Source organism: Dromaius novaehollandiae, chromosome 16 (assembly GCF_036370855.1).
Source record: "Dromaius novaehollandiae isolate bDroNov1 chromosome 16, bDroNov1.hap1, whole genome shotgun sequence".
Classification (NCBI taxonomy): Eukaryota; Metazoa; Chordata; class Aves; order Casuariiformes; family Dromaiidae; genus Dromaius; species Dromaius novaehollandiae.
In genome coordinates, this window is record NC_088113.1 from 20,699,201 (window position 1) to 20,712,116 (window position 12,916).

The 12,916-nt window shown below is 59.4% G+C and overlaps 2 protein-coding genes across 5 annotated transcripts; both read left to right on the forward strand.

The window, feature by feature from the left end:
• Positions 1-911: 911 nt before the first annotated feature.
• On the forward strand, positions 912-9,830 carry C16H20orf96 (chromosome 16 C20orf96 homolog). Of its 4 annotated transcripts, none has more exons than XM_064521695.1 (11): positions 912-1,010; positions 1,381-1,447; positions 1,627-1,744; positions 2,093-2,235; positions 3,187-3,345; positions 3,822-3,921; positions 4,360-4,517; positions 4,645-4,746; positions 5,649-5,732; positions 6,015-6,133; positions 9,085-9,830. In XM_064521695.1, exons 2-11 carry the CDS (start codon positions 1,397-1,399, stop codon positions 9,143-9,145), a joined length of 1,095 nt encoding a protein of 364 aa, XP_064377765.1. In that variant the 5' UTR covers positions 912-1,010; positions 1,381-1,396; the 3' UTR covers positions 9,146-9,830. The 4 variants fall into 4 exon arrangements, 3 of the variants coding, with proteins under 3 accessions (XP_064377765.1, XP_064377767.1, XP_064377766.1); XR_010391953.1 differs by lacking the exon at positions 912-1,010 and adding an exon at positions 6,276-7,640 and having other exon boundaries at positions 1,222-1,447; XM_064521696.1 differs by lacking the exons at positions 912-1,010; positions 9,085-9,830 and adding an exon at positions 6,276-9,078 and having other exon boundaries at positions 1,222-1,447.
• Positions 9,831-10,209: 379 nt separating this feature from the next.
• On the forward strand, positions 10,210-11,680 carry REM1 (RRAD and GEM like GTPase 1). The gene is made up of 4 exons (XM_064521259.1): positions 10,210-10,554; positions 10,743-10,823; positions 11,133-11,337; positions 11,412-11,680. The coding sequence occupies exons 1-4, from the start codon at positions 10,210-10,212 to the stop codon at positions 11,678-11,680; spliced, it is 900 nt and encodes a 299-aa protein (XP_064377329.1).
• The last annotated feature ends 1,236 nt before the right edge of the window (positions 11,681-12,916 follow it).

A 12,916-nucleotide genomic window follows, 5' to 3' on the forward strand; every position in this document is an offset into this window, starting at 1 on the left:
CCTGGGGGGGGCCCGGCCGGGATGGGTGGGCCCCGCTCCCCCCCCCCGCGCCCTGAGGGGGCTCGGCGAGGTGCCCGCACGGTCTCGGCGGCCAGGCTGGGGCAAGGGCTGCCCAGGACCGGCCCGGGCTCCGGCCCGGCCCCCCCGGGCTGCGGCACCCCGAGCGAAGCGGGCTGCAGCCACGGCCCCCTCGCCCCCTCGCCCCGCTCCTGGGGAGGCAGCTGGGGCCACCGAGCGGAGCTGTGGCCCGGCTCGGCTGGCGGGGACCAGCTGCATGGCAGGGATGAGGCCTCCCAGCCCATCTCCTCCGTTGCATCCGTCCCACCCCACCCCACGCACTTCATCCCATCCCATCCCATCCCACTCCACCCCGTCTTGTCCTGTGCACCTCATCACATCCCATCCATCGCATCTGTCCCATCCCATCCCACCCCACTGCATCCCATCCATCGTATCTGTCCCATCCCATCCCACCCCATCCCATTCATCGTATCTGTCCATCCCATCCCATCCCACTCCACCCCATCTCGTCCCATGCACCTCATCACATCCCATCCATCGCATCTGTCCATCCCATCCCACGCAATCCCATCCATCGCATCCGTCCCATCCCACCCCATCCCATCCATTGCATCTGTCCATCCCATCCCGTCCCACCCCATCCTATTCATCGTATTTATCCATCCCATCCATCGCGCCTATCCCATCCCATCCCACCCCATCCCATCGCATCCACCACACCTGTCCACCCCACCCCACCCCACCCCATCCGTCGCATCTCTCCCGTCTCTCCGCTGCCGCCACCGCCCCCTGCAGCGCCGGGGCCGAGCCGGCAGGGTGCGCAGCGGCGCCCCGCTCACCCCGCCCTGCCCCCGCCGCGCTGGCCCCGCCCGGCCGCCGTAGCCGCCTCCCGTCGCCCTGGAGACCGCCCGCCGCCGGGAGACGCGGACGCGCCGCGGCAGCGCCACCCGCAGGGGCCGCCGGGGACCGCCGGGGCCGCTGCCGGCCGGGTAACCGGGGGGCGGCACCGGGGGTGCTGTGGGGCGGGGCGGCTCCCCGTGGGGGGTTTGGGGGCTCCCTGCAGGGGACAAGGGGGGGCAGCGGGGCTGCCCATAGGGGGTGGGTAGGGAGCTTCCCATGGGGCAGGAGGGCTGCTTATGGGGCAAGGGGAGGGGCAGGGGGCTCCCATGGGGCAGGGGAGGGTGGGCGGGGGGGCTCCCATGGGGCAGGGGAGGGAGGTGAAGACGGGGAGGGCACCGCGGGTGTCGCAGCCCGGTGGAGCCTCTGCCGCTCTGCTCTGACTTTGGGCGCGTTTAAGCGTGTCCGGGGGAGCGGGCTGAGCCAGCGCCCAGCCTCCCTGCTGGTGTCACCTCCTTCCAGAGCCTGCGCATTCCGCATGGATGCAAGGGGCCTCGTCCCAAATGTTACGGAAGACTTTAAGAAAATGGTAAGTCTGTCGTTACAGCGGGGTTGGTGGCACTGTGCTGGAAGGGACACCGGGAAGCCCCAGGGGACTGTGCAGAGGAGTCGGAAGTGTGGCTTGAGTTACAGGGGTCTCTGCTCACAGGCCTCCTCTGACTCCCTGACAGTGATGTCCTCTCTATGCTCTGGTCATGCTGAGTTTAGGATTACAGCAACTGGCAGAGGATAGAAGCAAAGGAGAAGAAATCTGCAGCCCGCAAGTTGACTTTGCCACCGATCACAAGCGAGGGCAAGAAGAAGAAAGGAAAGAAAAACAAGCCAGGTTGGCAGACGTTCCCCTCATGCACCCCCCTGGCATCACTGCCCGCTGGTGCCACTTCTGCGTTCACCTGGTGCTTTCTGCTGAGAGACACTCAGCAAAAGCCACAAGAAACTGCCCGAGGGGAAGTGCTGAGAGTAAAGCAGGAGAGCCTGAGAAGAGCAGGGAATGCTCTGCAGACATGGCTCCTGTGCTGTGACTGCAAGCTGCTTTTGCTGGGGGTGTAGAAAGGATGAATTAAGTCTCACAGTGATTCTTTATATTTCCTTCAGCTACATATGACAGGAGAGAGTAGACACAGGCATTGAAACTGGGCTGTGTAATAAGCACAGGGCTTTTTTGTTTCGTCAGTTACATTTAGGTTGAATAAAAATCCACCTTTGCCTTCGAAGACGTTACCTTCCCAAGAGAAATATGGAAGTTTTACTCAGAGGAAATCATCACTCAAGGATGCTGAATTAGCTAAAAACTTGGAAGATATCAGAATTATCAAGGTACATGAGACAAACGGGCTGTGATGTAGGTAGCAAGTCCATACAGTTACTCTGGCTGTCTTTACGGAGGGAATTCTAGCAGTCTGATTCACTCTGGCAAAACGACACGTGATTGTTTATTGATACACTGGAGATAATTATGCTGTTCTGTTTAATGCTGGTGAAATCTAAACTTGATATTGTCTTTCAAGAAAAATGAAGAGAAACCAAGAGAGAGTCCAGACTGTAGCAACAGGAGTGGTGAGATTTAGGAAATGTGACCTATTAGAAAAGGTTGTCAGAATCAGGTTTGCTTAGTCTAGCAAAGAGAAGGTTGAGGTAGAGGACATGACCACAGCCTTTTAGTAGGAAAAGATGGTTATAAAATTGGTTGTTCTCCCTGTTTTTTGGAAAAAGCAGAAAGAAACTGACAGGGACTGCATAGGAAAGATTACAGATTCTAACTATCAAGGTGGCGAAACACTAAAAGATACTGTGGATCCTTTTGGCTGGAAGGCTTTAAGAACAAGTTAGGAAAGCATCTCTAGGGGCTGGTCTGAGTTGTGATTGCTCCCGCCTTCGGGGGGTGAGTGGATCTGCGAGTATCCCCCCCTTCCAGCTGTACACCTCCCTGACTCTGTGAGAACAGATGCACTCGATGTGCATCACACACGTCACGCTGCCTCTGCGCATGCAGTGAGCAGCGAGGGCAGAGAGACGCAGGTCAGATCCACGACTGAGGAGCTGCAGGTTGGATGTAGTGAGTCGATGTGTGCTGTGTGGGGAAAATCAGTGTGCCCTGGCAATAAGACTGAGGTTCGTTGTGTGGTTCATGATGCGATGATGGTCAGGGCCTTGTTGCTGCTGTTACCATGGGACAGAAATGTTTTGGGAATGGCAGACAATGATGAGAAAACTCAGGGAAGGTGGGACGAGGGAATCTGCAGCCCTTTAACCTACAAATTCCTCTAGCATCTGACCAAGCTGAAGATAAATTTCATAGAGGAACTGAAACAGCACAGTGCCTACCTGGCAGAGACCAACTGCAGGTTGATCGAGGACATTCAGCACACTGATGAGCGCACTGCCAAGCAAGCCAGAGACCTGCTGCAGCAACATGAATTATTTGGGGTGAGGCTTTAGGGTTGGCCGATAGAGCCAATTCAGTAGAACATAAAAGTGTTGCCATCACACCTGTTTGTACCCGAGAAGGGTCACTGCATGGCCAGGTCCACTGCACAGTGTGACTCAAGCATCCCCAGTGCCGGGGGAGCTCTCTGATGCCCCAGGATCTTATGAGGTGCTGTTGCTGAACCATTTCTTAAATTCACAAGAGCGTCCCAAGTGCGATAACTGTTCCAAGCAACAGATCTCACGCCCATAACAGCCCAAACACTTCCCTCCATAATGCGCTTGGCTTCAGCTGACTCCTGGAAGCACCAAGCCACTCCAAGAGCAGCTCCTGGGCTCCTGTGCACAAGCAGACGCTAGCCAGAGCGATGGATTCCTTTTTGCTGTTATAGCCTGTGAGAGAAGCATTAGGGATGCTCTAGGGGACATTTCAGAGCTCTGTGGAGCGATCAGTGACTGGATTTCTCTCTGTGCAGACGGTCAAGGCAACGATGCAGAACTTCACTCAGAACCGGCTGGATACAGCAAGAGCAGAATTCCAAGAAATGGAAGAAAAAATGGAAAAGAATCTGGGAAGTAAGTTGCTCACATTAGTACAAAACAGTCTATACAGCCATGTTACCTTTCCTTTCCGTCTCATTAGGTAAAAAAACACTGCATTGGTGTGTTAAACGTCAGACAATTCAATTTCTGAAAAATAATCCCATGTGCTCTATGGGCATGATCTTCCTGTCAGCGATGGCTAGGGAAGGCTGGAGCCCTGTGACACCCACCACCCCATGCTGAAACGCGTAGGAAGAACCATCTCCTTGGCGGCTGTTTGCATGACTGGATCCTTGTTGGGGCAGGGTCTGGTCAAGGCAGTCTGACTCGGGGTGGTTGCTCCCAGGTCCCATGTGGTACGTAATCTCTGTAGAGAGAAAGACTCAGCAAATGAGGGAAAGACTCCTTAGCTCCATGAAGTGAAGCTCTGGAACCCCGGGGCTGAGATTTTCTGCTTTGACTTTTCATCAGAACTACAGCGGCAGCTGGATGAAGCCACTTCAAAGGTGCAGGTTCTCCAGGATGAACTTCACGTGCTGCAGAACTACATGGACAGGGAATATCCAGCAAAAGCTGTCCAGATAGCCTCTCTGCTGCACAAGATCCAGAACCTCAAGGAGCAACAGCAGGTGCGGAGACCTCTCCTTCCCTTCAGCATTGCAAGGGAGGAAGGAAAGTGCAGGGGTGGAAGGGATGCAGTGTTTCTCTTGCTTAATGCTTCTGTTGTTTTTATGCATCTTCTCCTGCCACTCTCAGCATGAGATAGATGAGACAGAAGCACTGGGGAAAGCCTTCCTGGAGGAACTGGAAGTGAAACTGCGGGTGGAACAGGAGGAGATATTAGACAGAGCCGTGGAGGTTGGTGGAGTTCATTTGCTTTCTCAGCAAGAGGGACCAGTTTCTGGGAGCTGCCAGACAGCGCAGGGGATTCTAGACTTTGCCCATTAGCCACAGAACAGTGCAGACAGCACACGAAGAACAACAGAGCGTTGCTGCTCCCTTCCTGCTCAGCTGGTACCTGGAGCTGTTTGCCAAGGCAGGAGGGTAAAAGGGAAGCGCTCCTGAGTCGCTGCTATAGTCTGATATGTTGAAATATTCTCAGCCTCACACCTGAGAGTTTGCCGTGTGGAGGCAAGTGCACTGTGACACAGCGTTCACTCTGTTTTTATGGTCCCTGTTTTCTCATATTACTTAGGGAGCTGCTTGCTGCTCAGCTGTGGCACCACTCAGCCAGTGTGCATACATTTGTCATAAATTCATGAGAAAATTAAACTGTATGCAGCACTACAGAGCAGGGACTGTTGTCACTCTTCGCAAAATAGGAGGAACTCCTTTTGCACAGTGTCTCTTGCTTGATGGACCTAGCACTTCTCCTGTGCTAAGAGCTTCACAGCAGTACGCAAATATTAGTTACTGACTTCTTTAGCCTGCTCTGGCGGAAGGACTGCTGTCCCTTTTTACAGGTGAATTTGTGAGCACAGGCAATGAGAGTAATCCAAGCAGTGTTAACAAGCCTTTCCCGGGAAACTGAACTGGATCTCTTGATTTCCTCAGTCTAGTTCCACGATCAGCATAATGTGATCACTGTTACAGTCTCCTTTTGGTGCTGGAACCTAAACCTTTTCCAGCAGAAATTATTTCCTTGAAGAGCAACGTGTCTGTTTGACTCGACATGGCCAACACTGGCACCTAGCAGTGGTTTCATGCCGGCAGTTATTGGGAAGTTTCTTCAGCTGGTTTCCCTCTCTTCACCCATACAGGAGGTTTTACTGCACCAGGATGGCCTGAGGCAGCTGTTTATGAACAACCACCTTCTGCAGTGCGAAGTGCAGAGGCAGAGGGAGGTGAGTGGTTTCGGGAAGAAGGGACCCAGTGCAGCAGAGCCAGCCCCCCTCGGCTGCGGCCCTGCTTAGCGAGGGCTTCGTCTGCCACAGCGGGGCATGTCGCCTTCCCCTTCCACGGGAATCAGACCTGAGGGTGAGCAGCACAATAGGCATTTCAGGAAACCTGCCAGGGATTTTCTTGCATGTGGGATGTTTTCTAGCTCTGCTGTTTGTAAATCTCTGAAACGTTAAGTCCTGCTTCTATTGCAAAATAAAGAACTTTTCAAAATGTAATTCATTCAGATTATTAAAGACATGGCAGAGGAGATAAGTGAGCTGAAAAGAAGCATCCAGACACTGCAACAGAGCATGGGAGACCCAAGAGAGCTCATCTTTGCTGACGTCCTCCTCCGCAGACCCAAGTAAGCCAACATGCTCCCTGAGAAGAAGTGATGCTGGTCAGTGGGCAGGCCTGTTTCAGTGGCCTTTGGTTGCACCAAGCATTTTCCACTTCAGAGTCTTTAATATTGAGTACTAATAACCTCATCCCAACCACTTCCACAGACATGACCTTCAAACCTGCACCCAGCCCGGAATATGAACTCGCAGCTTATGTTGGGTTTGGCTTGGGAAGACAGCTGCAGGGTCTGGCGGTCTTTGCTGGTAACAGCTAGGAACTAGCCGTAACTCTGATACCGATGCGCTGTCAGCCTTGGTCACGTCGTACCTCTCTTCTGTGTTTCGCTTTGTCCAGCCTGTAACGGAGATAATTCGTGACTGCAGCAGGGAACAGGCAGGAGCCGCAGAGCTTTACAAGGCCCATGTGACTACAGCAACTCTTCCTTTATTGTTCTTTTTACTTCATGATTGAGAAACAAAACTGGGAGCGGAGGGGGCTTTATAGGAGCATTGCCATCAAGGCAGGTCCTACCCATCTAGAGATGCTTTGGCTGGTGATTTGAAATCCCACTAGCACTCCGTGAGAACAAAGACAGGCAGCCATTTCCCTAATATGCAAAAAAAGTGTGTCAGAGAGGTTGGTTGGCAGCAAAAAGGAAAAACTTTTTTATCTTTCTCCCTGCTCGCTCCCGGTCCTAGTTCACTGGTAGCTAATGACTTCCAGACTGGAGGCTGTGGGTAATCGCCACTCCTGCTTAACAGTGTGCACCGGGCTGATCTTGGATGTGAAAAATACAAAGCACACAGCAAATCTTCACTTATATGCTGATGTGGAGAAGACTCCGCCAGCTCCTTCACAGAAACATCAGGCTCTTGTCCCCAGGGTCCAGCTCAGACTGGCCAAGTGTGCAGGCTGGAAGCATACCAACAGCCAGCTGTGGCAAATTCTTTTCCGCCGTACCTACGGCAGGAGCCTGTCCCACAAAACTGCGGGCTGAAGGCGTGTGCTGCCCGTTGTCCCGTGGCAGCGGGGCGCTGCCCAAGGTACAGACCGTTCAGAGCTGCCTGGGTGCCTTGGCTTTCTGTGCTGTCAGACTGCCCAGGAGCACAAAATGAGCAAAATTGGGTCAAATATGTTTTAATCTTGGGTATACGGTAGCCTGAAACCTGTTGTTGTGTGCACAACAGCATGCACACCTGCACATTTATTTACAGCAATGGCCTGTGCAAATCGCTCACGGGTACAGAGATGTCTGTTAATGGAGTTACTCCTTTTCAGCCTACGGTGTAGACTAGCTCCTCAGCTGCTCTGCACTTCACACACACAGATTAGTCACAGAGAAGGAAAATACAACCCTTTGCGGTGGCACAAACTCACTCAGCAAAGCAGTGGTGGTGGAGACAGTAAGAGAGGCTGGATCCGCCCCCCCTCCAAGGCCGGGGTCTTAATTGCAAGCCCGATAGGGCTGCAGGACTGCGGAGACATGATCTGAAGCAGAAGGAAAGCCTGGAACATGTCAGGAGACTGTGGTGAGCCGAACAACTGCATGATGGATTGATGCAACTTAATTTTTTCAGATAAAAGAACGATAAAAAAAGGGAATTAATTAGCCTCGACAGCTGGTGGAGCTGGGGTTACTGAGGGTGGCTGGGAAAAGAGTTAAAAATAGCAGAAAGGCCCAAGCGGAAAGTTTCTGTAACATCACAAGTCCGGCATTTGGTGCTTCCCGCCCCTGGCAGGTGGCAGCCCGTGCAGAGCCCCCACCACCATCTCAGCCGTTTCCCACTGACCTCCCTGCAACTTTTCACACGACTTCACCAGTCCCTCCATTTTCTAATTAACCCTTTGGTTCCAGACACTGATTTGCTTCTGGAAAGAGCAAAGTTAGCCATAAGCCGGGTTCAGCGAGAAGGTGGTCTGGGTATTAGGGAGCGTGGCAGTGGGGGGCTCCAGCGGGCTCTGCTCGGGTTCACCGTACACGGCTGGCAGGGCGTGTGAAGCCCGGAGGAGCTCTGAGCCCCCGCGTATCCCTTCATGTCTGCATTTCAGTTTCCCCTCTTTCAAAATCCGTTTGCTTCAAGTGGCCTGGGTTGGATTTCCCTAGCAGCTTCAAGCCCTGCACTGGGGCGCTCTGGAAGCCTGGTTCATCCTGGGCTGACCCGGAGGCTGATGATTACACCTCTGAGCAAGCGCAGACGACCACGTTTGCCTGCTCTTCGCAAGGAAGCAGATGTGAGCTCTGAGGCTGCTCTGGCACCGCTCGTCTGCTGTTTGTCTTCTGGGACGGACAGCGAGGGGCAGCCGATTTCCTTCCATTTCCCTCACAGTTCTGTGGGTTACGTCTGGTTCTGCTTCTCCAGAAAGGTCACCAGGCACCCGGCCTCCCTCGCGGAGCGCCTGGTATCCCACGAGTGTGGTCGAGGAAACGGCCACGAGCTGGACCCAGGCTTTGAGCTGGAGCCTGCATTTCCCTGTCATGGGAAGCCTGGTTAGCAGCCAGAGCGGACTGTTACGGGGGAGCCAGAAGTAAAGCAGAGCGGTGCTGGGGTGGGCTGGGGAGCTGGACGGGGCTTTGGTTCATGCGGAACAAGAACCTCGTCTGGTTTTGAAGGGCTTTCGCCTGTTGCCTGCTTCGTCCTGCTGTCTCACAAAGCAGATGTCAGGTCCGTCCCCACTGGAAACGTGTCCTGGAGCCCAGGAACAGGGACAAGGGGTGACGCACACAAACACAGCGCAGGCTTCCTCGCCATCCGCCTCCTGCCCTCTAACGATGGGGCTGTCTTACGGGGAGTAAAAGCCTCTGAGGTCTGGCTTGGCTACGCAGAGCATCCGAGAAGAGTCACCACCTCTTGCCCTGGTTGCAAAGCGTTTCTGCTGCTCACCTCCGTGCTCCTCTGAGCCAGCTGGAGCACGGCTCTTTACTCCCGGTCTGCGGTTTGCTTTGCCCCTCGTAACTCTGCTCTCTCTGCTCAGGTGCACGCCGGACACCGAGGTCGTCCTCAACATCCCCGCGGAGGGGACACCTCTCATCTAGCGGCAGGCCAGGCCTCGCTCACAGGGCCGTCACCCAGGACACGGATCGGCCAGGTCTGGGTGAAGCGTGTCGCAGAGCCCCTCCTTCTCCCCACCAGCTCTTCTCCATCACCGCCCCGCGCAGCTTCTCTGGGGACTCGCTGGAACGAGGGGCGGTAAGAAGGCAGGATCCTGTGATCTTCGTTGCCGACCCGCACTGGTTGCGCTCTGCGCGCACAGCAGTCCCGTTGGAAGGAACACGCTGCGAGGCCCAGGAACACGCTGCGAGACCCAGGAACACGCTGCGAGACCCGTGACAAGAGCTCTTGGTGAGGCGTTACCAGCTGCCCTCGCACCCGCAGCGTGACCAGACCCCTTCGTGCCAGCGCGGTAACACCAAAGGAGTCGCAGCCAAAGGCGAAACAGGTCTTTGCATCCCTGCGGCCTGACCGCTCTGCAGATCTGCGGACCGGCCTCAGTGCCGCGAGGACTCAGCCAAGCCCAGTGCATCCCAGTGCAGGCCGGACTGGCGTCCCAGTGCAGGGTCACGCTGACGTGCCGTGAAGCCTGGTGGCAGCGTGAGCGGGGCGGATGGCAGGCAGCCTTCCCCGGGAAGGCCTGCGGGAGAGCCTGCGCCGGGGCAGCACCTCTGCGCCTGTCGACGCGTTCAAATAAAAACAGCTCGGTTTTCACCCGTTCAGAACAAGCCCTGAGCCTCGCGCTTTCTGTTACGGCTTCGTGGAGACGGCGTTGTCCAAACAGGGACGGTGGCAGGCAGATCCTGGTAAAAGGCAGCGCTGCGCCCTCGGTCGGCCCTGCCCGCGAGGTCGGTCCCTCCGTGCCCACGGCCCCGCAGCCCCCTGGGCACCGGCACCGGCCCCGCGACGGGCTCGGCTCGCTCCTCGCTCGGCCGGGCTGTGCCGGGGAGGGCCCGGTGGCCCCCAGCTCCACCTCCCGCAGCTTAAAGTGCCGCGGCCGCGGGCCGCCGGAGCACAGCCGGGGAAGCGGCGCTGCGGGCCGGGCCGGTGGCAGAGGGGCTCCGGGGCGCCCACCCGCCGCAGCCCCGCGCTCCCCTCTGTGCCGCCGATGACCCTGAACGGGCAGCGCGGGGGCCGGAGCCCGGTGCACCGGAGGGCCAGCAGCCCGCTGCCGCTGCTGCCCCAGACGTGGGCCGGGGCGCCGGGCGCGAGGCCGCGGGCCGAGGCCGGATGCCCCCAGCTCGGGCCGTGCCCGTGCCCCGAGGCGGGCGGCAGGGCTGCGGGGTGCCGCGGCAGCTGGTCCTCCGACTCGTCCGGCTCCGCGGGCGCCCGGGAGCCCCCGTACCGCGTGGTGCTGCTGGGCGACCCCGGCGTGGGCAAGACCAGCCTGGTCCAGCTCTTGGCTGGCGTGCAGGAGCGGGACCCGCCGGAGCAGCGCGGAGCTGGGTGCCCCGTGGGGCTGGTGAGCCCCGGGTGCCCGGCGGGAAGGCCCGGAGCTGGGGACGGCCGTGCCGGGGGCTCCGGCCCCTCCGCGGTGGGATCGCCCAGCGAGCCGCAGGGAGGGCCGGGAGAGCCTCCGGCGGAGGCCGCACGGGTTGGGCTGCTGCGCCGCCACGACGGGCTCTCCTGCCGCCCGCAGAGGACGCGTACGAGCGCACGCTGTGCATGGACGGCGAGGAGACTGCGCTGCTCGTGACGGACCCCTGGGAGCCGGAGAGGCGGGTAGGGAGCGCCGGGGGGACCGGTCCGGGGGCGCTTTCCTGGCTGCAGCCTCCGCCTCGGGGCCCTGCGAGCTCTGCAAAGGCTTTAAAAGGCAGCGGCGCAGAGCCGTAGCGTAACTTACTGCTTGGCAAGGAAGCGGCATCAAACGCCCCCGGGGTGCACGGGCCGTGTTTTTCGGCAGGGGCCCGGGGAGCAGCCACGAGCTCCGTGCCGGAGTGGCTCCCGCTGCACGTGCCGGCTCCTCGCCCGTCCCCGCGCAAACGCGAGGGTCTCGTGCCCCCGGTGACAGCCACTGTGCCGTGGGCGCAGGGCGAGGAGAGCCGTCCCGGCGGCCGGTGCCTGCAGGCCAGGAACGCCTACGTCGTCGTCTACTCCATCATGGACCAGGGCAGCTTCGAGAGCGTCTCCAAGCTGCGCGTCCAGCTGCGCCGCGGCCGGCGGGCCCAGGACGTCCCCATCATCCTGGTGGGCAACAAGACCGACCTGGCGCGCTGCCGGGAGGTCTCGGTGGAAGGTGAGCGGCAGCACGGGGCTCGGCGGGCCGGTTCCCACGGTGCTGTGCCCTTCCCCGTGCCCCTCGCCTTGCAGAGGGCCGTGCCTGCGCCACGGTCTTCGGCTGCAAGTGCCTCGAGACGTCGGCGGTGCTGCAGCACAACATGGCTGAGCTCTTCGAGGGGGTGGTGCGGCAGATCCGCCTGCGCCGGGGGGGCGGCGGGCGCCCCACAGCCGCCCCCCCATGCAAGGGGAGCCTGGCAGCGCGGGCCCGGTGCTTCCTCGACAGGCTGGTCACCGGGAACGGCAGGAAAGCGGCGCTCAGGGTCTGCTCCAAGTCCTGCCACAACCTGTCCGTGCTGTGAGGGCGGCGGTGGCCCCTCCGACAGCCCCCCCCCCCCCCGGTGGCTTCCCTCCCGGCCGGCGGCTCCGTGGGGCCGAGCCCAGGCAGGGAGAGCCGGGACGGGGCAGCGATGCCGGGGTGCAGAGCTGGTCCACTCGGAGCTGCCGACCGCTCTGGATGCACTGAGGCCCCCCCAGATCTGCAGAATCGAGCAGGGCTGGACGCTGCTGGCCTGTGCTGGGGGGGGGGGCGCGCTGCAGGAGCCAGCAGCCCCCCGGCACCCCGGGAAGGGGCAGGGAGGCGGGAGGTGAGCAGCCGCAGCTCGGCCAGCCCCGCCAGAGGCTGACGTGCAGGGCCACGGTGGCAGCCCCAGGCCCAGCTCCAGGCTGGAACTGGTCATCCCCCCCTCCAGGTCGGGTCGGGAGTTTCCACTCGCTGCGCTGCAAAGCCGCCTCCGGCCCTCATCCCGCTCCCGCTCCCGCTGCCGCAGCCGCGTGGCAGCCGGTGCCTCCTGCCGTCGCTGCCGCCCCGGAGCCGGAGCCGGGGCCGGGATGGAAAGTTGGCAGGAGGGAGCCGGCGGAGAGGGGAGCGGAAAGAATGAGCTCAAACCCAGAAAAATGCAGCCGCGCTGGAGGGCTGGGAGGGGCGGCCGGGGGGGGCCACGGCGAGGGGCTGGGAACGCGAGCGAGCGAGGGAGGGAGGAGGTGCTGGCGCGGGGCAGGTAGGGCCGGGGCTCGGCAGCATCAGCCCCTCCCGTGGGTGCTTTCAGGCTGCCCCACTGCCACGCATCCCAGGGCCACGCATCCCAGGGCCACGCATCCCAGTGCCCCCCTCCATCGGCCCTGGCGCCGGGAGCCTGCGGGCTGGGCCCGGCCGCGGCGCGGGAGGCCGAGCGCTGGTGTATTTTCCAGGGAGCCGGTGGCGCTGCCGCCCTCGTCCTTGTCCTGGTCCCGGGCGGGAGGCCGGCCCCGGGACAGGCGCATCGGGGCTCCCGAGAGCCTTCTCCTCTATCCTCCACCTGAAATACGAAACTATGAATCATCCCAGGGCCTGAAATAGATCCCTTTTTTTTTAAAGTGTGGGAAAAAAAGATTTTTTAAAAAAAAACCAACAGCAACAACTTTTTTTCTCCACCACGCTCTCCCGCCATGCCTGTGCTCGGACCCCCCGGCAGCGATGCCGGGGCACGGGAAGCCCGAACGGCCCATCGTGCTCACACAGCACAGCTCAGTGCTGCTGCGCTACGGCAGTGAATCCC

Bases quoted from the DNA above. Each gene is read 5' to 3' on its own strand.
- REM1 (XM_064521259.1), top strand. From the start codon at position 10,210: ATGACCCTGAACGGGCAGCGCGGGGGCCGGAGCCCGGTGCACCGGAGG. The intron at 10,555-10,742 runs GTGGGGCTGGTG...CCGCCCGCAGAG, and splicing joins AGCGCGGAGCTGGGTGCCCC to GACGCGTACGAGCGCACGCT. The intron at 10,824-11,132 runs GTAGGGAGCGCC...CCGTGGGCGCAG, and splicing joins CCTGGGAGCCGGAGAGGCGG to GGCGAGGAGAGCCGTCCCGG.
- C16H20orf96 (XM_064521695.1), top strand. From the start codon at position 1,397: ATGGATGCAAGGGGCCTCGTCCCAAATGTTACGGAAGACTTTAAGAAA. The intron at 1,745-2,092 runs GTTGGCAGACGT...TTGTTTCGTCAG, and splicing joins AGGAAAGAAAAACAAGCCAG to TTACATTTAGGTTGAATAAA. The intron at 4,518-4,644 runs GTGCGGAGACCT...TGCCACTCTCAG, and splicing joins ACCTCAAGGAGCAACAGCAG to CATGAGATAGATGAGACAGA.